Source organism: Pelophylax lessonae, assembly GCF_965119305.1.
Source record: "Pelophylax lessonae genome assembly, chromosome: 5".
NCBI classification, from domain to species: Eukaryota; Metazoa; Chordata; class Amphibia; order Anura; family Ranidae; genus Pelophylax; species Pelophylax lessonae.
The window spans coordinates 67419130-67445882 of NC_138772.1; the positions used below are offsets into that span (position 1 = coordinate 67419130).

Consider the following 26753-nt stretch of genomic DNA (forward strand, 5'->3'; position numbering starts at 1 on the left):
TACGACTGCCCACATTGACACTACTGCGGCAATGCGGCACGATCCCGTCCAGCGACGTAGACCTACGTCGCTGGACTCGTCACCTCGTGGGCGGCGCACGCGTGCCGCCGGAGGCTCGCTGCCGCTGTATTCAGTCACAGCGGGAGTCGGGCCAGGGGAGGAGCGGCGGTGATCACCGTCGCTTCTCCCCGATCGTCGGGGATCTAGTGTGGAGATCCGCCCGCTTGTGTAAACAAAGCGGGCGGATCTCCTAAGTGACAGGCAGGGTCAGATTGCAGGATTCAGCATAGCTGAACCTGCGATCTGTCCCTGTGTCACACATCCCCCTCCCCCCACACACGTCAGTAAGCACCAGGCATACATTAACCCCTTGATCACCAATAAAAATTAACCCCTTCTCTGCCAGTGTCATTTTTACAGTAACAGTGCATATTTATAGCACTGATTACTGTAGTAATGTCACTGGTAACCCCAAAAGTGTAAAAAATGTCAGTCAAGGGTCCGATCTGTCCGCCGCAATGTCGCAGTCCCGCAAAAAAAAATGCAGATCGCCACCATTACTAGTTAAAAAAAAAAAAAACAATAAAAATTACATAACCTAAATTTCCGGTAGTTAGTAGCTGCAATAACTTTTGCGATTTTTTTTTTTTTTTTTTTTTTTTTTTTTACCAAAAATATGTAGCAGAAAACAAATTGGCAAAAAAAGTTAAATAATTTTGATTTTTACATTTTTTTGGGGGGGGAATTTCATATTAAAAAAATGAAAATATTATTTTTTCAAAATTGTCGCTCTTTTTTTTTGTATATATCACAAAAAGTAAAAATTGCACAGGTGATCAAATAACACCAAAAGAAAGCTCTATTTGTGGGGAAAAAAGGACATCAATTTAATTTGGATACAGCATCGCACGACCGCGCAATTGTCCGTTTAAATAACGCAGTGCCGAATCACAAAATATGGCCTGGTCAGGAAGGGGGTAAAATCTACCGGTCTTAAAGCGGTTAAAAATACGCTCATTGAGAATTTTTTTGTCTAAGACATGTAGCTAAATGCATTTTGGCCTAAATATATGACAAAAATTGAATATATTGGATATTTTTTAACTGTCAAAGTAGAAAAATATTGTTGTTTTTTCAAAATTGTCGCGTTTTTTTATTAATATCGCAAAAAATGAAAAGCGCAGAGGTGATCAAATACCACCAAAAGAAAGCTCTGTTTGTGGGGAAAAAAGAACGTAAATTTCGTTTGGGTACGGCGTTGCATGACCGCGCAATTGTCAGTTAAAGTCGCACAGTGCCGAATCGCAAAAAGTGGCCTGGACGTAAAGCAGAAAAATCCTTTGGTGGTAAAGTGGTTAAGGTTTAGACCTGTCTTAGTTGTCTAATGGCCCATACACATGATCAACAAAAATGTATGAAAAGTGGGATTTTTTTTTTTTTTTTTTTTGTGCATTCAATAACCGGTCTGGCTTGAATGAACATTTACACTATACTGCCAAAAGTATTGGGACGCCTGCCTTTACACACTCATGAACTTTAATGACATCCCAGTCTTAGGCTGGCCATACACTATACAATTTTCTTGTTCAACTTTCCTTTAGATTTACCAAAACGATATAATATGAGGTCAAACGTAAACACTTTCAATTTGTATGCAATCAGGCAGGCCCTTGCACTACATAGTTGACGGTAAATCTCAAGGAAATTGAATAAGAAAAATGTATAGTGTATGGCCAGCCTTAGTCTGTAGGGTTCAAAATTGAGTTGGCCCACCCTTTACTGCTATAACCACTTCAACTCTTCTGGGAAGGCTGTCCACAAGGTTTAGGAGTGTGTCTATGGGAATGTTTGACCAGTCTTGCAGAAGCGCATTTGTGAGGTCAGGCACAGATGTTGGACGAGAAGGCCTCGCAGTCTCCACTCTAATTCATCCCAAAGGTGTTTTTTACTTTCTGCTATAAAACATACCCAATAAAACATTTTTAAAAATCGTAATTTTTTCATCAATTTATGCCAATATGTATTCTGCTACATAATTTTGGTAAAAAAAAAAATCCTAATAAGTGTATATTGATTGGTTTGCGCAAAAGTTATAGCGTCTATAATCTATGGAATACATTTATGGACTTTTATATTTTTTCTAATAATGGCGGTGATCAGCGATTTTTTTTTTTTTTTTTTTTTTTTTTTTTTTTTTTTTTTTTTTTTTTTTAAGCAGGACTGCGACATTGCGGCAGACAGATCTGACACGAAGTGACACTTTTTGGGGACCATTGACACCATACAGTGATCAGTGCTAAAAAATAAATGCACTGTTACTGTATAAATTACACTGGCAGGGAAGGGGCTAACACCAGGGGTGCTCAAGGGGTTAAGTGTGCTCCTATGGAGTGCTTTCTAACTGTGGGGGGAGTGGATGCACTGGAGGAAAAGAGAGCTCTGTGTTTCAGCTTAGCTAAAAACACAGGATCTCTTTTCCTCCCTGACAGAACAGTGGTCTGCCTTGTTTAAATAGGCAGACCGCCGTTCTGTCATTCCGTCGAATGTTCAGTGGGTACCAGCAGCCGCCGAACCTGCTGATTGGCTCCCGCTGTGTCGAATCAAAGTGGGAGCGTCGCGCGGCGCCGAAATCTCATGAACAAAATCACGTACATGTACGTGATTTTGCACAGCCAGGCCGCCCTGCCACAGTATATATGCGGCATGCGGTGCGGAAGTGGTAATGTACAGTATGCTGTGTGTTCAGATTGCTCAACATAGTGTGCGCCTTTATAGATATTTAAGGTGTGTGTAACCAAATCCCATTTTGTGTTCTAGCTACTAGGAGCCTGCGTGTCCAACTGTGGGAAGATCTTTCACTTAGAAGTGTGTTCAAGAGACTTTGCAAGCGAAGTTAGCAGTGTATTAAATAAGGTAATTGTCTGCCACAGGCTTTTTGAGTTTACATTCATGTGTTTTTTCATTTGTTCTTATGGAATTTTTTTTTTTTTTTTCTTGTAAATATTTATGGGCTTGTTCTCACCATAACGTGAGTTCTAATGCATGCATTGCTATGTTGTTAAATGTGGATTGCAATGCAAAGTTATTTACTTGTCAACAAATCTGTGTTACAGTGCACATATGCTGTGTGTCGTGTTATTCTTTTTCACGTTGGGTAACTTTGACAGACCATTTGTTTTGAATGGGATGCCTAACACAATGTGGCTCAACACATGAAAATGCATCTGCCCCTTTCCTGCCCCCCCACCCCATTAGAGCAATCCAGCAAAAAAAAAAAAAAAAAAACTGACTGTGGACAGTGGCACCCCATAACAACTTGGTGCTGCAGCATTCACCTGGGGGAGGGGTGGAATGTTGACACTCTGGGCTCACAGGAGGTGGGTTGAATAGCGCTGGACACTGCCAGAGATCAGGTGAGTGTAGTGGTGATTCCACCATCTTTCCTCCCAGCATAGAGAAGATGCAGTGAATTCTAGCCAGTGGATTTGACTGAGTTTTGAAAAAAAAAAAAAAAGACACGTATCCGTAACAGCACAGTTTACCTCTGTGACAGGCATCTAGTGGAGAAGAGGCATGTTTATGGAGGACAGTGTTTCATTCCAGTTGGGTATCTTCATTAAAGACCGTCGCCATTTCTTTTGTTCATTGGCGGACACAGTTCCTGATATTCATAATCTCTCTCTCTATCTCTCTATCTCGTTTTTTTTTTTTTTTTTCTTTCTGCCTATTCAGGAGTAAGGACCTAGTTTCTAGCTGGGATTTTTGGTCCTGGCAATATTTTTTAAATGGAAAAGTTTTTCCTCCTGGATTTTTACTGTGAGATCTACAATTAACTGCCAGACTGAGCGATGGGCTGGATAATGTAGATCCATTGGTCACCCCAGTCTGGCCAGCAAGCACGCACAGACGATTGAATGGGGGTGAAGGGGGGGTTGTACCTGCTGGGGGCTCCTGCCAGGGCCCCCCGTCCTGCCTGGATCTGTCCTTGAGGCCCGGTCTCCCTCCTGGGTCCCTGTAAGCCTCGTAGTGGTGTGCGGGGCTGCCATTTTGTCGTAGCCTGTGTGTTTCTATACATGGTGGCCATGTTTTTGTAGTCCGGCAGCCATGACAATGGAGCCCTGTGAGCGGCGATTTCGCTGGGGGGAGCCCCTCCTCATCCCCTGTTGCTGACTCCTGGATCATTTTTACTTCCTGATCGCTGCTTGTATAGTGCAGATTCTCCTAGTGGCTGCAGGTGCCTTTTTCTGTATGTATGTATGTATGTATATGTGTATATGTGTGTGTGTGTGTGTGTGTGTGTGTGTGTGTGTATGTATGTATGTATGTATGTATATATGTGTGTGTGTGTGTGTGTGTGTGTATATGTATATATGTATGTATATATATATATATATATATATATATATATATATATATATATATATATATATATATATATGAAGAGCTGCACGATTAATCGTATAGGAATCGTGATCTCGATCCAGAATGTTTACGATTCTCAGTGTTATGTGTCTATGACACAGACAGCTGCAGCCCGCATGCCAGAGACTTGGGATGTCTTGCTGACACATGGGTGATATCGTGGCTGTCTGTGTCAAAGCTCAGCTGACAGAATGGAGCCGATGCTTCCTGTGTAGTTCCGGCTCCATTCTGTCACAGGCGGAGTGATATCAAATGCACTCCGCCTGTGGGAGGAGAGATACAGGAAGCATCGGCTCTGCTCTTTCCTCACACTTCGCCAACAGTACCCACAGCAGTACCCACTAGCCAGCAGTACCCAGGAGTAATCCATGACAGAGGAGGGGGGGGGGGGGTAACCCTAGTCACAGCTTTATTGCAAATAGTTAATAATAAAAAAGTGTCAGTATATGTATATATATATATATATATATATATATATATATATATATATATATATATATATATATATATATATATATATATATATATATATATATATATATATATATATATGTGTGTGTGTGTGTGATAGATATATATATATATATATATATATATATATATATATAATAGATTAAGGTGTGTCTGAAAGTAATTTAGAAAATTCTAAAAATTAACACCACAGTACCAACGTCCCTAGATTACATTTTAAATGGGGCATATCTCTGAAATTACTGAGTTCTAGCCTAGGCGAGATGGATGAGGGCTTGGAAAACCAAAGAGTGGGACTTTAGCGGTACCAGTAAACATTAGATATTCACAAAAAGATAAAAAATATTAGAACTTTATTCATTTTAACATATAAAATAATCCACTTAGCATAGTGATATAAAAGATACAAAGAACAGAGAACAAAAATCAAAACCAAAAAACAGATATAATTGGTAGGCTAAGTCATATAGGTAAATATAACCGTGTAACCAAGACCATATATAGATTATATGCAAGTGGCTACTCAAGTGAACAATCCTGTTCTAGTCCACAGTGCACAGAGGGTGCTGCACTGTTATATTTACCTAGTAATGTTTACTGGTACCGCTAAAGTCCCACTCTTTGGTTTTCCAAGCCCTCATCCATCTCGCCTAGGCTAGAACTCAGTAATTTCAGAGATATGCCCCATTCAAAATGTAATCTAGGGACGTTGGTACTGTGGTGTTAATTTTTTGAATTTTCTAAATTACTTTCAGACACACCTTAATCTATTATACACATACAATATCGTGCCAGAAAGCTTGAAGAACTGAACATTTTGCATTTATTGTAAATTTTGCACTGCTTTAGGCGGTTTTCTGCCCTTCATATTTCCTGCAGGTTTTTACTGCTGAGCGGATTGCAGTATTTTATCGCCTATAGCACTTTGAAGGAATCCTGCAGTGATTTAATGGGCTGAGAGAACCTTACAGTCCAAACGTGTTGTATGTTCTCTGTGGAAGATGAATGGTCTCTCTCTCTCTCTCTCTCTCTCTCTCTTTTTCTCTCTCTTTCTTTTTTTCTCTTTTTCTCTCTCTCCTTCTTTCTCTCTCTCTCTCTCCTTCTTTCTCTCTCTCTCTCTCCTTCTTTCTCTCTCTCTCTCTCTCGTGAATCTGACTTTCCATAGCCTGACCTATCCTCCTCTTTCTCAGTTTTTGTTTATTGCTGGTGTGCTTTAAATTACTTTTATTCAGATGAGGCCAGTTCTCCTACATAACAAACTGCAGTAGTCTCTTTCTTTTGAATATAATTGGCAATCTCTGCTGTCTTCTACAGGGGCACCCTAAAGTCTGTGAAAAGTTAAAAGCACTAATGGTAGAATGGGCTGACGAGTTCAAGAACGACCCACAGCTTAGTCTAATTTCTGCTATGATCAAAAACCTCAAGGAACAAGGGGTCACCTTTCCGGCTATTGGATCCCAGGTATGGAAGTGAAGTCAAAGTGCACATTTTGTCATCAAAAGTGAAGTAAAATTAGACTTTGGGTAACCCTATTACCTCACGGTATTTTGACTGTTCATCACTGATCAATAAATATGTCTGAATTCAACACTGTAGATGCCTCCTGGCCAATCATTAAGGCACTCTGGTATTCCCAAGCCTTTTGTGCTGTATTATACAAATATTTTTAAACTGGTTACACACAATACTGTTCATTTTCTGTTCAACCTGGAGGTTGAAGGGTAAGAAGACACAGATTACGTATCAAGACAAGCGATGTTAATGCAGGGATCTCTCCCACTCTTCTATTATATTTGGACTGGGAATACACTGATCAGCGCTCGCAGCCATTGGCTGTAAGAGCTGATTGAATGCTGGTTTCTCAGCATGCCTGTTCAATAGAAGTGGATTGTTAGACCTGCTTTCGTTAGACAGCTGTACACAAGGACCAAAAGTCAGCCCGTGTGTACCAGGCTTTAGGTTAGAACACAGCCTCACTTGACCACTCAAAATTTAGTAACATGCAAGTATAAAGCAAACCAAGACTAATCTAACTCAATTCGCTTCCCTGCCTGAAAGATGGCTGAAAAATTACAGCTGGATGTTAGCAAATTTTAGAACGGTCTATTTCATGCTGCTATTGGTCTGGTACAGCTCCAGGAATGGTGCTGACCCTGGAGGTAAATGCACTGAGCCCGTCTGCTTCATTTGCATACGTTTGATTGGCACTATACAACTTCACTTATAGTGGGTATGAACAAGGGTTGGGTTTCTTCAGAATTAAACTTTGCCTATTTGGTCAAATTATTCCTCTTTGTGAAAAAAAATGTGTCTTCTCTTTTTTGAAGGCAGCAGAACAGGCTAAAGCCAGCCCTGCTCTAGTGACGAAGGACCCAGGTACAGTGGCTACAAAGAAAGAGGAAGAAGACCTCGCCAAAGGTATATATCAGTAGTGGTAAGCTTTGAAAACTTTAGAAACCTGACACTTTCAGAGGGCTGCACAGTAGTGGCACATTTTGTGCCTTGATGTGCATTGCGTCAAAATGAATGGATTATAACGCATCCCAACGCCCCAAATTCCACTCCTGCTGAAACATTTTGCAGCATATTGCAATGTTTACTGTAAAAGATGGGTGTTAGTGGCTGCAATAATACCCCTTAGCATGGCTGTCAGTGGCTGCAATAACTCCCAGCATTGGTGTCAATGAGTGCAAACAATAATAACAATCAACATTGATGTCAGTGGCAGTAATAACGACTCCAACATTGGTGTCAGTGAACCCAATATTGCCCTCAACATTGGTGTCGGTGAGTGTAATAATAACACTGAACTTAATCAGTGGCAGTAATTGTAACATTGGTGTCAGTGGATGTACCACAAATGCTCCCCCCCCCCCCATTCCATCACCACTGGTGGTGGGTGTTGGTTCCCCCACACCCAAAATCCTTATGTATTAATGTATTAGGCAGACCAGCAGTGGATAAGAGCAGTGGGGCTGTTGGAGTGAACCAATATCGGCAAAGTAAAAGGTTATCCCCACTAAATGAATTGTAAGCAACATGTCTGTGTGACAGCTTCATTGGTGGAAACGGACTTAAGCTGCACTGAGGATGGATTGTCTGTATGGGTACATGAATTTGTAGCAAGTGTCACATGAGGAGGAGCACTGACATGTCAATTCAGACACTCCGTCCTCAGTGCAGCTGAGCTCCATTCACAGCACTGCAGCTGTCACACTCTCTCACAAACACACACTTATAGGTACATGTTCCTTATGCTTCATTTAGTGCAGATAGCCTGTTACTATGCTGATATTGGGCAATAATGCACAAGTTCACCATAACATTCTCCCTCCTTTTTCACCCTAAAATCATGTTTGAATTGGCAATAAAGGTATGTACCTATATATACACCTGTCTATGCACCTTTACAAACCATTGCAAAAAGTTTTTAAAGCAGATGTAAACCTGTACTATAAAATCTTTAAAAAAAAAAAAAAAAAAAACGTGGGCAAAGCAATCCTGAAATTTTTTGCTTTTGACAGTTATGTTTTTTTTTGTTAGTGTTCAGTATCTGTGTGTGTATGCTACCTGGAGCTGCATGGTGTTTTAACCACTTTCCGACTGTAAAAGTTAGATGTAAGGCAGCAAAGTGGCACAGCTACGTGATCCGACAATTCGATGTCTGCCAGCACCTGCTGATTATTCATTACACAGGCATATTCCCATTCTGTCAGTAGGGGAAGGCATGGATCCTGTTTTCTTGCAAAGCAGGGACATAGATCTATGCCTTCCCTTAGTAAAAGCACTGGCTAGGAACACATTTAACCCTTTGATTGCCCCTGATGTTATCCCCTTTTTAGCCAGTGTCATTAGTACAGTGATAGTGGTTATTTATTTATTTTATTTTTTTTAGCACTGATCTCTATATTAGTGTCACTGCTCCCCAAAAAGTGTCAGTGTCCAATTTATCCGCCGCATTCTCACAGTCCCACTAGAAGTTGTTGATTGCTGCCATTACTAGTAAAAACAAAATAAAACCAATATAATAAATCTATCCCATAGTTTTTAGACCCTATACCTTTTGCACAAACCAATCACTATATGCTTATTGGGATCTTTTTTTTTTTTTCACCAAAAATATTTAGCAGAATACATATTGGCCTACATTGATGAATACATTTGATTTTTCTCTTTTGTTCATTGACGGACACAGCTCTTCATCTTCTTGACCGTAGGTTATACTGCCCCCCTACAGGAGTAGGGCACTATGAAGAGAAAAGGCTTAAAAACACCTATGGAGCAGTCCCTGGGGGTATACTCCCACTTTCTGTTATAGGTATTCAGTTTTTTTTCTGCCTAGTCCGGAGTATGGACCTAGTTCCTTGCTGGGATCTCTGGTCCTGGCAATTTTTTTCTTTTTACATGGAATAATTTCCTCCTTTTATTATTTTGTTCCTGTGAGAGCTACAATCAAGTGCTGGACTGAGCGACAAACTAGATAATATAGATCCTTATCGCCCCCCCCGTCGTGGCATTACCCTTTTGGTCTCGCTTGCCCTCCTCGGGTCTTCACAAAAGTGTTGGCCCCCGGTTTTAGCATTAATGTGTTAGCGGGGGATCGCAGTACTGGGGTAACTGGGCGATCTTCTTTTATGAGCAGAGTCTTCGTCCGCCTTGTTGGACAACTAGGAGATTACGCTGCAACGCTGAGGAGTTCGGTTGGATTCTGATTCTTCGGAAGTCTGCCCTGGTTCCATCCACTAGCCTAGTCTATCTGGGTCTGACTCTGGACTCATCCTCAGCCAGAGTATTTCTTCCTCTGGAGAAACTTCAAAAGTTACAATTCGGCTTTTGCTAACCAGCAGACGGTCGTCTCTTCGGACTTGCATGTACCTGTCTGGGTGGGGAGGCGTCCTCGGCACAGATTGTGCTCATGAGGTCTGGTCTCGGGAAGAGTCCAGACTACCCATCAATGTACTGGAGCTCTGAGTGATCAGACTTTGTCTGGATTATTGGACACGTTGTCTCCAGGGGTGTCTGGTGCGGATTCAATTGGACAATACCATGGCTGTGGCCTATATCTATCATCAAGGGGGCACAAGAAGTGTCCTGGCAGCTCGGGAAGTAGCCGGCATTCTAAAGTGGGCAGAAAAATTAGTTCAACCCTCTCTGCTGTGCACATTCCAGGGGTGGAAAATTGGCAAGTGGACTATCTCTGTCAACAGGCGTTAGACCAGGGAGAATGGTCTCTTCATCCTGAGGTGTTTCATCAGTTGTGTCTCCAGTGGGGTACTCTCCAAGGTGGATCTGTTGGCCTCTCGCCTCAACAGGAAGGTTCAGTGGTTTGTGGCACGGTCTCGGGATCCTCAAGCTGTCGCTACAGACGCTTTAGTGGTTCCTTGGAGTCAGTATCTTCTGATTTTATGCCTTTCCTCCTCTCCAGCTTCTGCCAAGACTACTACGCAGGATCGAGGCAGAAGAGATTCTGGTCATCCTAGTGGCTCCAGACTTGCCTCACCGGCCTTGGTACGCCGGTCTTTGTTCGCCGATCTGGTACAGCTGGTCGCCGATGCTCCTTGGGGACTCCCTCTCAGGGAAGATCTGCTGTCCCAAGGGCCAATCTTCCATCCTGCTTCCCAGTCGCTGACTTTGACGGCTTGGCTGTTGAAAGCCAGGTGCTGAAGAACAGAGGTTTGTCTGACTCGGTGATTCCTATGCTGGTAAAAGCTAGAAAACGTACATCTAGGAAAATGTACTAGCGTACGTGGAAGAGGTACATTGCGTGGTGTGTATCCCTCCGGGTTCACCCTGGTTCCTTTTCGGTGGCTCGGATCTTGGCTTTCCTCCAACGAGGGGTTGTGCAGCGTCTGGCATTGAGTACCATCATGGTGGTCTCAGCCTTGGTGGTTTTCTTTCAACACCCGTTGGCCTTACACTCCTTGGTGTGTACTTTTCTCCAAAGCGTGGGACACTTGGTACCTCCAGTGCGGTCTCCATTGGCGCAGTGGGACCTCAATTTGGTGGTGTCCATTATCCAAAAGCCTCCCTTTGAAAATTTTCGGGAGATTCCCCTACTTACGTTGTCTCTAGAAGGTGGCCTTCTTGGTGACCATTACTTCAGCGCACAAGGTATCTGAGCTGGCGGCATTGTCTTGTCGTTCACCTTACCTGGTGGTTCACAGGGATAAGGTAGTTCTGTGTCCATGTCCATTGTTCCTTCCGAAGGTCATTTCTGACTTTCATCTGAATGAAGACATTGTGTTGCCCTCCCTGTGTCCCAAGCCGATGCAGAGCTATGTCCATCAATGAACATCAGAGAAATGGATTTCACGGTAAGACAAAAATCCCATTTTCTTTTTCTTCTTTTTTTTTTTTTTTTTTTTTTTAATTTTCTTTATTGGATGCGTTTTATAGCCGAAAATTAAATATAGATGTTGTTTTTTTTTTTTTGTTTTGTTTTCAAAATTAAAAATTTAATGGAGAGAAAAACTGTCTGTGAAATTCTGGCACTGTCCCCTAAAAATAAATGTAAAAACTAGATTTATATAACCAGGTATGTTGGGAAAATAGGGGAGAGGGAGGGGGAAGAGGGAGGAATTTGGGGTGTGTCAACCAATCCTGGATAAGGGGATTTAAATGTGCCCAATCATAAACAATGAAACAAGTTAAAAGGAGTTATTCCATATTTATTTGAAAATACAAAAAGGTTTGTATAAAAAGAACACAATCCTAAAGGTATAACCATATATGCATAGAATGCGTCGCATGACCTAAGAATGGACCATATGTTCTAACTGTGGATCAAATTTGATTTATTTTGAATTTTTGTATTTTGAAAAAAATATGAAATAACTCCTTTTAACTTATTTCGTTGGTTTGTTTGGGCACATTCAAATCCCCAAATCCAGGATTGGTTGACACACCCCAATTCTTCTCTCCCCCCCTTTCCCCCTCCCTCTCCTATTTTCCCACCCTACCTGGTTATACAAACCCAGTTTTTACATATATTTTTTTTTTTTTTATCAAACTTGTCGCTCCTTTTTTTGTTTTTGTTTATAGCGCAAAAAATAAAAACCACAGAGGTGATTAAATACCACCAAATGAAAGCTCTATTTGTGGGGGAAAAAAAATGACATTTTGAGTACAGCATCGCACGACCACGCAATTGTCAGTTAAAGTAACAGTGCCGTATCGCAAAAGGATGGCCTAGTCATGAAGGGGAGTAAATCTTCCAGAGGGCAAGTGGTTAAACGGCACTTTCTCAGCGACGTCAGTGGACCCGTTCTACTCTCTCCTTCCTTTTCCTATTATTCAAAAAGATTTGCAGGCACGGTGACCTGAAGCCACAATGCCAAAAAGCACACAGTAGAATGACCGCACCACTACTGCATTAGGAGAGCATTCTCGGAAGCCTCGTAGGAGAAATGTGCATGGCCGCTTTACAACGCCACCTCTCGATTTGGGTGAGCATTGTTGCTCTGGAAAACTTGGCAGGTTTGGAAGGTGCATAACCGAAAAAGTAAAAATAAGCAGCAATAAATCTTACAGGGTAGATGCGAAGCAACATATTGAAAGTTACTTCATGGGTATACACACAGGTTTAATAATTGCTGTTAGCAAATGTACCTTGATAAAAGCTATTCAAAATTGGCAAAATGCAAACTTTTGTTTCTGTTTAGCATAATAGAGAAGATGGTTGGTTACTCATTACTTTCAACAATATAATGTAGATCTATGTATTTGACACCAACGTGACGGCACTGGACAGACAAAATTTGGCACTGTGTTCATAGCCTGTTTAGTGCTGAAGTGAGCTCTTCAAACTATCATATGTTTTTTTTTTTTCCCAGCCATTGAATTGTCACTAAAAGAACAGAAGCAGCAAAGCACAGTGTCTGCTCTCTACCCAAGTACAAGCTTCCTGACAAATCACAAATCAGAAGGAAGAAAAGTGCGAGCCATCTATGATTTTGAAGCTGTAGAGGACAACGAATTGACATTTAAGGCAGGAGAAATTGTTACTGTGTTGGATGACAGGTAAATGCTTTTTGAGACCTAACTGTAGCTGGGCTGGTATTCCATTTATGGCCAGCAAGTGGCATTATATTTAATGTTGAATTTCTACGTATCCTGTTCAATCACTATGCCCTCCCCAGTGAACCTTGGACAGCGGTGTTTGCAGGTGATCCCCCAGAGATTTGGTTTCAGCCCAATTTGGGTGAAAACATTTATAAAAGCACCAAGCCTCCAATCACTCATTAAACTCTGAACCTCCCAATTCACTTGTCGTGAGTAACATTGCACTGAGAATAGGTCAGGAATTGTAGAAATGTTTATACACAATAGGTTGTGACCTTCTGATTATTCATCAGTGTGCTATGTGACTTCCCGCTGCATGACAGCCTTCCTCTTATTCATAGACTGGATTATATCAGACGGATGGTTTGCTCCAGGAAGGGCTTTCTGTTGGCTGGGTACTGTGCTGCTCTGTGGGATGTTGTACTGACATTCTCCTCCTCGCTCTCACTCACTCTCTCACTGTGCTTGTTGTGGAATGAGTTTTCATATGCTGATTTTACTTTTGCAGACTCAAAACACCAGAGTTGTACTGAGACCCTTCGCTTAACCCATGACTGAAACCTTTTCTACCTGATCTGTGTGTGTGTGTGTGTTTTTTCCACAGCTCCAAATCCTACATAAACCACTATCCGGATTTAAAAAAAAAAAAAGAGAGAGCATAATTTGGAGACTTCTGCACAGTTATCAATTAAAAGGGTCTTTCTTTTACAAAGGTTTTGGGTAACAGATAGCATAGTCCTACAGAGTCAAGTTAATGGGCTTTTCATGCAATGTATAAAAAGTGATTCACTATTGAGGTTTCCCAGCTCTTGTAGACTGATGCTCAGTAATTGATATGTAGGAGAGGGGGCCTCTGACCCAACACTGAGCATAGGACAGGCACAGCCTTTTCATTGCGAATAGCCCCCTAGTCTATTCTAGTTGGCTGAAATCTTGTTCTTAATAGGGATGAGTCAAGTGATTTTAGTTTAGAGCTAGAGGCATTACCTGAAGTAATCTTGGTGTCCGACACTGAGGGTCTCAACAGTATGCTCCAAAAAATGAGTTTCTCTTTTGTTCATTGACGGACATTGATCTTCTTAAACATTGGGTTTTACTGCCCCTTAGAACACTAGGCAGATAAAGTCTGGCTATGCCTATGGGCAGTCCCAGGGGGTATACTCCCTCTGCTATAGGTACTCAGTCTTTTTTCTGCCTAGTCAGGAGTAAGGACCTAGTTCCCAGGAGACCCAGGATTTCTGGTCCTGGCAATATTTTTTTCTGATTAGATAGAATTATTTTTCTCCTGGTTTTTTTTTCCCTGTGAGATCTACAATCAAGTGACGGGCTGCATAATCTAGATCCAGTGGTCACCCCAGTCTGGCCAGCGAGCATGCACAGAACTCAGCTTTAGGCTAGGTCAGCCGCAACATAGCCTCCACCAGACAGGAGCTGGCCCGTGAGTTAAAACACCTCGCGAGATCACATATGACCGGGTCTCGTACCGAGTTGCAGTGTTCCTCCTGGCCGACAGCCCCCCATTTCGATGGAGAGGAGGTTTTGTCTGGAGCGGTGCCCGCCTGGTTCCTGGTGTGGTCAGTGGCTGTCCCCACCCCCCCCCCCTCTCCCCCTGAGGGTTTTGCGGTGGACATGGGCCCCTCCTTGAGACAGTTGGACCCCTGGGTTCCCCTCCTTCCCATCAGGCACCCCCCCTTCATCTGTCCCCCCCCCATCCTACCCCCCCCTCCACTTATGCTGGGGCTGGGTGCGTGGTCTTGTCTGCCTCCTAGAGTGGGGGGGGGGGGGGGATGCATGGCCAGCGACCAGACGATCGGCCAGGGGGGGGTTGTACCTGGTGGGGGCTCCTGCCAGGGCCCCCCATCCTGCCTAGGCCTGTCTTTGAAGCCTAGGGATCCCTCCTGGGTCTTGTGGTGCTGCCATTCTCTTGTAGCCTGTGTGCTCAATGCATGGCGGTCATGTTTGTGTAGTCTGGGGGGCCATTTTGTGGTTTTGATATTAAAAATAGTGGTGGTCATGACAGTGGAGCCCTCTGGGTGGCGATATTCAGCGGTGTGAGCCCCCCATCCCCTGGTGCTGTCTCCTGGATCCTTTCATTTCCTGATCGAAGCGCATGCAGTGCACATTCTCCTGGTGGCTGCGGTGCCTGGTTTCTGTGGGGTGGTTAGTCTGGTGAGGTCCTCTCCCTCTTTGCCGAGGATTGATTGGTGCTCTGTGGCTGTCCACCAGGTGGTGATACCAGAACGGTGGGGGTTGTTTTACACTTTTTTGTGGGGTCCCCCTGGTGACTCATGGGAGTCTTTGGAGCACATCTCCCCACCTGATCCCCTCTCTGGGGCTGTGGGCCCTCCGGGTCCCATCCATCCATCGATGCACTGATGGCGGTCCTGGACTCCCTTGTGTCCCGGGTGGAGGTGGCTTTTGGGTGGCAGGATGCCATAAGCGCTCCCTGTCTTCCCCTGCCTGATCTGTCTCCTCAGATCCTGAATCTGATTTGACCGCCGCAGACATGGGTCACCTTCTGGGTCTGTGACCACGCACCCTGAATCCTTACATAGTGAGGATGATTCCTCTGCTTCTGAAAGGCGCTGGTGGATGCTGATTGTTATCTGTGCTTGAGACTTAAAGCTGGAGGACGCAGCTGCGCCGGAGGCGCACGTTCCTTTGGCACTCGCAAGCCATCTAGAGCCCTTCCCCTCCTAATTTGACAGAATTGTTACTGAAGAGTGGGTACGACCAAAGCGTCCCCTTGGGTTTCCTAAGCGAGTTGCTAGGCGATACCCCTATGAGGTTTCCCTTCTTAAGAAGTGGGATGTTCCACCAGTTTTCAGATTAAACAAGGCAACCATGATTCCGGTTGAAGAGTCCCCAACCTTTAAGGATCTGGCTGACAGGAAGGCGGAGGCTGGTCCCTGATATGGTGGCTTTGTGCTTCGGCTGGGCAAATCCTTTCTCCCTTTGAATTGGACAGTGGTCACCATGGATGCCAGCCTGTCTGGTTGGGGAGGTGTCCTCGGCGGATATTTTGCTCAGGGGATCTGGACACTGGGAGAGTCCAGATTACTGATCAATGTCTTGTAACTCAGAGCGATCAGACACTACCTGGAACATTGGACGGATTGTCTTCAGGGATGTCCAGTGCGTGTGCAATTGGAGAATGCCATGGCTGTGGCTTATATCAGTCAGGGGGGCACAAGAAGTGTCCTGGCGGCTCTGGAGGTAGCTGGCATTCTAAGCCGTTCCAGCCCTTTCCGCCGTATACATTCCCAGGGTGGAAAACTGGCAGGCGGATTACCTCAGTCGGCAGGCGTTGGACCAAGGGGAGTGGTTCCTTCATCTGGAGGTGTTACATCAGTTGTCTCCGGTGGGATATCCCCGAGGTGGATCTTTTGGCTTCCGGGTTTAACAGAAAGGTGCAGAGGTTTGCGGCTCCGTCACAGGATTCTCTAGCAGACGCCAGATGCGCTGGTGGACCTATGGGGTCTGTATTGTCTGATTTTATGCTTCTGCCAAGACTTCTATGTAGGATCAATGCAGACGGAATTCCGGTCATCTTAGTGGCCCCGGACTGACCTCGCTGGGTTTGGTACGCCCATCTGGTGCGGCTGGTCGCCGGCGTTCCTTGGAAGTTTTTCTCTCAGGGATGATCTGCTGTCTCAAGGACCGATCTTCCATCCTGCTTTACAGTCGTGAGTTGGTGTTTCCAACGCTGTTAAAAGCTGTGAAACCTACTCCTAGGAAGATTTACCATTGTACGTGGAAGATGTACATTGCGTGGTGTGAGTCTCTTGGGGTTCATCCTCTCTATTGTTCAGTGGTTCGAATCTTGACCTTCCTTCAACAGGGGGTTGAGCAAAAACTGGCCTTGAGTACTATCAAGGGTTAGGTGTCGGCCTTAGCGGTCTTATTTCAATGGCCCTTGGCCACATACTCCCTGGTGCGTACTTTTCTTCAGGGAGTTAGGCACTTGACACATCCAGTGCGGTCTCTGTTGCCGCCTTGGGACCTTTATTTGGTGCTCTAGGTCCTCCAAAAGCAACTTTTTGAGACTCTTCAGGAGATTCCCCTGCTTACGCTGTCCCAGAAGGTCACCTTTTTAGTGGCTTTTACCTCTGTGCGCAGAGTGTCAGAATTGGCGGCGTTATCCTGTCGTTCACTTAACAAGTGGTTCACAGTGCTTAAGTGTTTTTTCGTCCCTTCATCAGGCTGTCTGATTTTCATTTGAATAAAGACATTGTGTTGCCTTCCCTGTGTCCCAGGCCAACACGGTCAAAGGAAATTGCTTTGCATGCACATCTGTATCTTACCTTACCTTATCTGTATCACATCGTTGGTGTGTTTTTGATGTCACTCCTTCTCCTGGCTAAATTTCAAAGTTCTCTGACTTCCTTTTTCCTTCCTTTACCAGTCCTGATACTACATGTCCCATCATGCTTTGAGCCTCTGTAGTTTCAGGGCGGACTATGTGAGTAACTTGTAGCAGTTCTGGGAGTTGATGTGGGTGGGTCCAAATGCAGATCACTCTTCAGCCTGCAAACAGGTGTAAATGTGTTATTCCTGTCTTGCAGCATGCCAAAGAATAATGGTCTACTGCAAGTCTACAGAGGAAGGGCTATGGGAGGTTATTATGAATGGGTTTTCTTCTTATGTAAATTAATTTGATCACAGAGAGCAAGACTCTGGGAGGGCGGGATATGAGGGTTGGGACTCTACCTGTTCACGCTGGTCTGCATATTTAACTGGGCAGGGTTGAATTCGAATCGTGATCCATTCAATCCTGTCCAGCAGCAGCACATTGAGCTATTAGAACAGGCTGTGTATAAAGGGCTTTCCTTTTGAATGATGCTGTGATCTGTAATGCAAGACTTTGACGGTTTGGACTCCTCCTGTAGGTGTGACTGGTTGGGACTGAATGTTAATAAGGATGTATTCCATCCTACCCACCATCAGAGCTATGAAGAAAGTTACGTCAGTTGCAGACTCTGAAAGACTACAGAGGGGTGTGTTATAGGCTAGAGATTGAGAGTGAGCAGGAAGGGGCCGTAAAGCCCTCAGTCTACATCCAAACTATACGGAATGTCGCATGGTACAATGCCTCAACTAAACCCAGAGTGTGTGTGTGTTACTCCATATAGTAAGAAATAGCCTATTGGTGGTAGCTGCCAATATTACATTTTTGTTTTTAAACAGCTCAATTTCATTTTAGTGACCCCAACTGGTGGAAAGGGGAGACTAACGAAGCGATTGGATTATTCCCCTCCAACTTTGTCACAGCAGACCTCACAGAAGAACCAGAGATGAGTAAGTAATATCTCCGTTATTCCAAATCTCATTATAAGCTGGCAGTAAAATATCTGTTCTTGTCAGGTGTGGATTGTATTCTGCACTCTGTCGCCTCCCTGACTTCTCTGATCAAGTTCTTGTTTGTAAAGGTCCTTGTCATTCTAAAAGATTTTTTTTTTTTGGTTGCTCCTTTTAGTTTTCCCTGCTTATGTATTTTGTTAGCAGTACTAGTGTTAGTAGTATTACTGTTATTATTCAGGAGCTCCAGATTATTATTTTTTTTTTTTCCTTTTTAAAAATAACTATTAATATATTCTAGTTAAGACTGAGAAGAAAACGGTTCAGTTCAGTGATGAAGTTCAAGTGGAGACTATAGAACCAGAGCCTGAGCCTGTCTATATAGATGAGGTATGTGTCTTTGTGTTACGTGGTGTTTCTCCAGTCAAAGGAAATATGGAGGCTGCCACTGCTGCCGTCCTTCTAAAAATGTTACATTCCTATCTGTCATGCTGATCCGATGGCTTCAATACCTTGAGTCATTGGTGCAAAACAAGCTTTTGGATTACAGGTTCTTGTCCTCTCTAATTTTCCTGATTTATGTAAGTGTTCTATGTCAGTTACTCAAAGTATCAAAGCTACTAGATCAGTATTTTATAGTCAAGCAACTAGCATTTTCAGGAGCTGTCTAGATATTCAATTTTGGTACAGATTTCTTTAAAGCAGAACTCTAGACAAATTCAGATACCCACCCTTCTAGGGCAGCAGAACTCTGAAAGTGTCCAACAAAGGCAAACGGAGGGCAAAGTGACTGGTCATCAGTGTTTGTTCTCTCCCTGCAGCTGATCTCTTCCCCATTACTGATGTACTATGCCCTGTTCTGCACTGTCTGTGTGGAGGCGACCATTTTAGTAGAGGCAGGGCTTTGCTTCCTCATGTCAGAACCTCCAGCAAGGAGAGCAATGAGCCGCACAGTAATGACATCACCAAATTTACTCCAGATCGCCCGAGACTGTCAGTTGGAGGCGGCAGGGCCTTAATTTAAAATTGCAGCAATATAGATAGTAGACTGTAGGGACAGGAGTACCAGGAAGTGTACAAAAAAGTGCAGTGTTATTTTCTCAGGATTTCCAGGTTCTGCATTGTAAGCCAATTAGGCTGTGTGTTGTATTGCACTGTGCCCACAATCTTGGATGTTTCAGGCATTGGGTAATGAGGGTAAGGTGTTTATGCAGCTTCCAGTGGAGACTAGAGGGAATGAAATATCATATCAACTCAATTAAGCGCTTTAATTCAGTGGGTAGGCATATTGAGGTCATCCTGGATATACAGTTAGGCAGGGATTCCTCACATAAGTGGCTGTCAGAAAAACTTTCACTTACAGAAGACAAATGTTCATATTTATCAAGCTGTCATGCTGAACCGGTGGCTTTGGCGCTTTTTTTTTAAGTTAGAAAAAAACAAGTTTATTTGTAAGTAAGCATACAAGCATGACGTACAGTACAGAAGACAAGTGAAGGAGGTTAGGGTTCAGCTAGGTTACAAATCAAAGTAGCTATACATTGCATAATTTCCATTGATGATATTGTATCAAAAATACACAGAAGTTGTGCCGTTAACTCAGATTGTTTGGTCCCTTAGGATGTAATAAGATGTTACCAGGCTGAATTCTATAGGAAAGGTACAACAAGATTTTCCCTATTCTGGCTAAATATCTTGGTTAAAGACTCATTTATTGCAGGTGTCAGGTTGTTCCAACCATCTATCCAAGACCTTGTTGTATTTAACTGAGCAGTCCATGAAGGTATATCACTTTCTTGTATGGCAGGGTGCTATCCAGGCTTGGAAGGTAGGGGGATTGGCCTGCATCCAGTACCGTGCCACCAGTTTTCGAGCACTGAAAAGGGTTTCGTGCAAGAAAATGGCAAAGAACTTGTCTACATGAATATCTGGGAGTAGACCTAATACACACGGTTTAGGGTCTAGTTGGAGTGGAGAGCCCAATGCGGTCATGGAGAAAATTAATAATTTGCACCCAATAAACTTAAATATCTGGACAAGCCCATATTAAATGTAAAAAAGTACATGGATATCCATCACATCTAGGGCACTTTGGGCTATAATTCAGATGATATTTAGAGATTCTTAACAGGGTTAGATAGGCTCTGTGTATAATGTACAGTTGTGTCAATCGATCAGAGAGTCTGGGTGAGGATAGCCTTCTAGTATTTCGTACCTTTCCATCTCCTCTAAAGAGCCAATGTCTTCTACCCAGCGGGCTCTAGCTCTATCAACTACTCGGTTTACAGTGGGGGTACGCAGTTCAATATATAGTGCTGATATGAATTTAGTGGGGTCTTCACCAGTGATTATATCCACTAAAGGTAATACTTGTAGAGTGGGGCTCTTCTCCAGGAATTGGGTTTGAAGAGTGTGACATAACTGAAGCTATCCAAATAGCATGTAGGAAGGAAGTTCAAACCCCTCCTTCAAAGACTAAAAGGGTTTCACTCCTGTGGTGCTAAGTACCTGATGTAGGTATATTACTCTCTTTGAAGCCCATAGATCAATGTCTGGAATAGATAAGAATTCCTGTAAGTGAGGATTATACCACAAAGGGATGTGTGTATGGTAGGGTGCGACAATAATTATTTTAAGAGCCATTTCCCAAATATGCCTATGATGTAATAACATGGAGTCGTGGGTGTTGAAGATCACCTGTAGGGGGAATGCATGGTGTGGTTTGGCTGTCTGCAGATTAACGTTTGATAACGTAACTCATCTGATTTCTAAAGATGGTAAAAGTGAGATAGTTGGGCCCAAGTAGCAGGAGTGAAAACCTGGTAGAGCCGTACCCCTTGTCTGGTCGTGTTTTTAAGAGTGAGCCATGATAGTTTGTGCCATCCAGGTCCCCAAATGAATTTATTAAGGATAGCGTCAATAACTTTAAAGATTTAAAGGGGGAGTAGGACTGTGGAATGCCAAAACATATATAGAAAATTGGGCAGGAGAATAATTTTGGTGAGGTTTACTCTACCCATCACCCCCAATGGAAGTCTCGCCCAGGATTGTGTGAACTTTAAGAGTATTAAACAACGGCTCTATGTTAACAGTGATATAGTCTTTGGGCATTCTGGTGACACAAATTCCTAAGTATCTAATAGAGGACACCCTATTTAATGGGAGGGAAGCTGAACTGCTCGTTGGTGGAAAAGGGTCTAAAGGGAATATCTGTGATTCGCTCCAGTTATTTTGCAGCACTGAGTTTGAACGAATGCCCCATACACACGCACCGATTGTCGGCCGTAAATATTCGGCCAACGTCTGATCGGCCGATTGTCGGCTTGTTAGTATGATGCTTCCGACAACCGACTGCGACTTTTCGGCCGAACAAAATCTGGTGTGCATGCTATAAAATTTTTGTTGGCCGTCACCAGAACGGCCGATTGTTCGTCAGTCAGTACAGATTTCGACCGAGAAAAGCCAGATGAGCAAGACTGGGCATGCACAGAGAAGAAAAAACACACGGAAAGTAGACCAGAACATGACATCACTTCTGCAGTTGGTTGTTGTTGGCCGACAAAATTCATGTGCAGTCTAGAGCACATTTCAACCAACACAACAACACTGGACAAAAGACGGCCGATCGGTCAGCCAACAATCGGTGCGTGTGTACGAGGCTTTAAGCCGCGTCTAATGCCACCATTGCTCTGGTGCCATCTACATCATGACAAGCTGGGATATTCATATATAAGTGGCAAATATTAATTGCTGTGTTTTTCCGGGCATAAATCCTGTTTGATCAGGATGTATAAGGGATAAAATTACTTGATTAAGGTGAGTGGCAAGGGCCTTTGCTAAAATTTTAATGTCCACTTCCAACAATTAAATTGGTCGGTAAGATTTGGGGTAATGGGAGTCTTTACCTGGTTTGGGAATTACAATAATCACGGCTTCCCGCGTGGACTTAGGTACCGGAATCAAAGATATGGTTATATAGCGACAATAATTTAGGGGTCAAGAACTTCAGAATATGCGGCATAAAAATCTAGAGGTATACCATCATGTCCGGGGGCCTTGGCTGGGGCAAAGGAAGCTACAGCAGTGGCGATTTCATCCATGGAAAGGGGGGCGGCTTCGGCACTTTAAATCACAAACCCGACACAAGCATGTAGATCAGGAGTGCTCACCTCATTCTGACTTTAATGACTGCTTGCTGGTTCCAGGTCAGTAACTAAGTACCAAAGAAAAGTACCTAGCAGTTTAAGGAAGATCAGCTGTAATTTTTATTCTGCATGCACTTTCATTTGTGTTTCTTCATGAAAGTGACAGGGTCCCTTTATGAAAGTACCCTGCAGAAAAAACCCCACAACTTGCCTTTCCCATGGGCGGTGTTGAGTATTCACGGTCTTGCAGAGCCTCCGGTGCTGCTGCCATCAGACACTTCCAGAAATTTTGCATAGCTTGTTCCCCACTGACCGCTAGGGCTCCATCTGTCCATTTCTATGTCACTATGTTCTTCTGCAATGACTTAGAGATATCCTATGTCAGATGTCAAAAGATGTTTTGAACAAAGATAGCAAAAAATTTGTTGGGTAAATTTGCAGTTCTTTTTTTATCAAAGCTCATCTAAAATGTATGAGAAGAGTTCTCTTTTAAGTACGTTTGTCATTTTCCTGCTGTTTCTGCATGGTCCCTGCCTGTGTGCTGAATTCATAATTGAGTTTGTCTTAATACTCTCCTAGGATAAAATGGATCATTTACTGCAGATGCTACAGAGCATAGATCCAGCTGATGGTTTGCCAGACCCGGCAGATCTCATACACCTTGAAGGTGAGTTTGGGTTAAAAAAAAAAAAAAAAAAAAAAAAAAAAAAACAAATCTTCCCACTAGTTTTGGATCCCTCTCTTCTTTAGACCTCTTGGTGGATATGTGTTTGCCTTTTCAGTAGGATCTTATTTTACTCTTTGCGTTAACTCTTTCTGTGTGTTTATCCTCCAGCTGCTTGCCACCAGATGGGACCATTGATTGATGAAAAACTTGAAGATATTGACAGGTGGGTGTTTACTCATGACCGCTATCACGTACATCTTCACAATACTGCTCCTGCTCTCTCCGTCGCAAATGAGGCTGTAGCTCTGACCTATTCCCATATTGCTTAAAGTTTTTCCTAAACCCACAAGTAAAATTAGTCTGTAAATGCAGTAAAACATGCCTGTTCTACTCCCTGTGATCCTGTCTGCTTTGATATCCCCCCCCCTTCTTTCTAGTCCCCAAACCATATCCAAATAGTACAGAGGTTAGGTGACAATCTGCACATGCTCAGTTTGGTGTGCATTGCTACAGAGTTTGTTTTTTTTAATTGGGAGAGTGCATGTAATGAGCACAGGGACAAACACTGTCCAGACAGAAGGTCAGGGGTCCTGCATCCTAATAGGACAATAATGGGAAAGTGAAAACTCCTCCTTCAAGCTTTAGCCCGACACTAATAGAAGTCACAAGACTGCTCCAACTGCTGATGAGAAAAGGTATTTAGCAGTTTATATTTACTAAAACGATTGCATTTCCATGTACTGTGTAGGGAATGCAGAGTCCTGGATTTAGTAACACCTTTAACTTTTCATTGCACGTCACCAATATTTCTGCAACCACTCATTAAGAGCAGATCCATGAGTAACTAGCTACTTTTCCTGAACATTTAAAAAAAAAAAAGGACAAATATCCTGTGGCCTTGTGAATTGTTTGGTTGTAAGCCCAAACCACATTGCCGGCATATTGTTGCCATCAATCACGATAGTCTTGCTTCAGGGTGTGAATCATGTCCAGCAGATACCGAGCACTGAAGTGCTCAAGTGCTCCATTACCTTGGGGATGGTATAGTGATATGCGACTTATGAATACCATTTAAAGCGGTAGTATACTCAAAAAAGAAAAAAAAAAACCTGCAAGACAAAGGCATAATGAGCTAGTATGCATTGCATACTAGCTCATTATGAAATACTTACCTTAGAACGAAGCCCCGGCACGGACCCCCGGACACCGCTGTGGGAGCGGACATGATCCCTCAGCGTCTCTTCCGGGTACAGCGGCTCCGGCGCTGTGAGTGGCCGGAGCCGCGATAACGTCACTCCCGCCACATGCGCGCGGGGGATTAACTTTCCGGCAAGGAACTCTGAAGGTCCACCGGACCTTCAGAGCGCATGCGCCCCTCGCGCCAGCGGCTGCATGCAGTGCAAATATCTCCTAAACCGTGCAGATTTAGGAGATATTAATTGTACCTACAGGTAAGCCTTATTATAGGCTTACCTGTAGGTAAAAGTCACAAAAATCGGTATACTACCGCTTTAAATGGTACAACTCAGGGAGGAAAAAAATGGTAATTCAAAATTAGGAATTCAAAAAGAGAATCTGTTTAGGACAGTCCTTTAAAGCTATACTATCCAAAAGAGCTTGGCTTTGGTGACAACTGTTTGATCAGCTGTTTGATCTCATACATTCTACACAAAATAATAATTTAATAATAAAAATAATAATTAAATGTATAAAAAAAAAAAAAAAATTATATCTGTATGCAATTTGTTTTTCCTTTCCTTTCTTTTTTAAACTGAATAGGTTGTTTTGCAAGGTAATCGTTTACAATTTAACTTTCTAAGCATAGGATTGCATTGGACTAGAGCTTTAAAGCACACGGGTCACATTTCTCAACTGTGTAAAGAACATAAGATGCAAACATGTACTCCAGTTTTTTTTCTGCCTAGTCAGGAGTAAGGACATAGCTCCTTGCTGGGATCTCTGGTCCTGGCAAATTTGTTTAGATAGAATTTTTTTTCTCCTGTTGTTTTTTCCTGTGAGGTCTACAATCAATGCCAGACTGGGCGACGGGCTAAATAATCTAGATCCAGTGGTCACTCCAGTCTGGCCAGCAAGCGCGCGCAGATCCTCAGCTCCAAGCTAGGTCGGCCGTGACATAGCCCCACTGGACGGGGGCTGGCCTGTAATGTTATATGCCTCAAAAGCTCGCATACGACCGGGTCTCGGCCTGAGTCATTGCGTTCCTCCTGGCCGACAGCCTCCCCCCCCCCCCCAAGGGGTTCTGTCTGGAGCAGTGCCAGCCTGGTTCCTGGTATGGTGGGTAGCTGTCCTCCCTCTCCCCCTGGAGGGTTTTGGGGTGGTCATGGGCCCCTCCTTAGGACGGTTGGACCCTGGGTTCCCCTCCTTCCCCTAAGGCACCCTCCTTTCATCTGCCCCCCATTCAAGCCCCCCCCCCCTCCACTTATGATGGGGCTGTGTGGGTGGTCTGGTCCACCTCCTGGGGTGGGGGCAGGGCGCCGTACTGGCGATTGGGGGAAGGGGGGCGCACCGCCAGCGATTGGATGATCGGCTGTGTGGGGGAGGGGGGGGGGGAGTTGTACCTGGTGTGTGGGCTCTTGCCAGGCCAGCCTGTCCTGCCTGGGTCGTTCTTTGAGGCCTAGGGATCCCTCATGGGTCCCTGGAAGCCTCGTAGTGTCGCCATTTTGCTGTAGCCTATGTGTTTCTATGCACGGCGGCCATGTTTGTGTTGTCCGAAGGCCATTTTGCGGGGGTTTGCCATTGAAAATAGTGGCAGCCATGACAGTGGAGCCCTGTGGGTGGCCATTTCGGCGGTGGGAGCCCCTCCTCATCACCTGGTGCTTACTCTTAGAGCTTTTCACTTCCTGATTGCCACACGTGGAGTGCAGACTATTCTGATGGCTGCAGGTGCCTGTTTCTGGTGGGGTTGTCTGCTGAGGATTGTGCTTGTGCCCGGCGACTGGGTGGTGCTGCCAAAGCGGTGGGCAGTGTTTTACACTTTTTGTGAGGTCTCCCCACCTGACCCCCCTCTCTGAGGCTGTGGGGCTCTCCAGGTCCCAACTATCCATCAATGCACTGATGGCGGTCCTGGAGTCCTTTGTGTTCGGGTGGAGGTGGTTTTCGGGCGACGGTCTAGCAAAAAAAGCCCCCCGCCTTCCCCTGCCTCATCGGTCTCCTCAGATCCTGAATCTGATTGACTGCTGCGAACGTGGGACACCCTGCTGAGCCTGCGAACATGCGCCCGGAATCCTCAGATAGTGAGGTTGATTCCTCTACATCTGCAACCGTGCACGAAAAGGTGCTGCTGGAGTCACTGATTGTATCTCTGCATGAGACCTTGAAGATGGAGGATGCAGCTGTGACAGAGTACCTACTATAGCAGGGATAGGGAGCCTTCTGTCATCAGGAGTCGGTGATGCAGGTTTGCAAGGCGGCCACCTGGTCGTCGGTGCACACTTTCATAAAGTTCTATAAAGTGGATGTGTTGGCATCTGCGGATGTTTCCTTTTGGCTGCAAAGTTTTGCAGGCTGCTGTTTAGAGGACTTGATCCTCTTTGAGGGTGTATTTTTATTTTCAGGTGAGCTCCAGTTTTGGTTGAGCTCCGGTTGCCTGATTGACTACTGTTTAGCTTAGGGAATTTTTTTGTTGTTCCCACCCCTCATGTTTAACACTGCTTTGGGACGTCCCAATG

The 26753-nt window shown here is 44.0% G+C and overlaps 1 protein-coding gene across 2 annotated transcripts in view; it reads left to right on the forward strand.

The window, feature by feature from the left end:
* Positions 1 to 26753, forward strand: part of STAM (signal transducing adaptor molecule) — a 72100-nt gene that overhangs the window by 36832 nt on the left and 8515 nt on the right. For both annotated transcript variants that reach the window (XM_082257789.1, XM_082257790.1), the window contains exons 4-11: positions 2818 to 2913; positions 6208 to 6354; positions 7221 to 7311; positions 12726 to 12912; positions 18158 to 18252; positions 18554 to 18642; positions 22977 to 23064; positions 23233 to 23287. In XM_082257789.1, coding sequence (XP_082113915.1) covers positions 2818 to 2913; positions 6208 to 6354; positions 7221 to 7311; positions 12726 to 12912; positions 18158 to 18252; positions 18554 to 18642; positions 22977 to 23064; positions 23233 to 23287 — 848 coding nt within the window. The remainder of the gene's footprint in view (positions 1 to 2817; positions 2914 to 6207; positions 6355 to 7220; positions 7312 to 12725; positions 12913 to 18157; positions 18253 to 18553; positions 18643 to 22976; positions 23065 to 23232; positions 23288 to 26753) is intronic.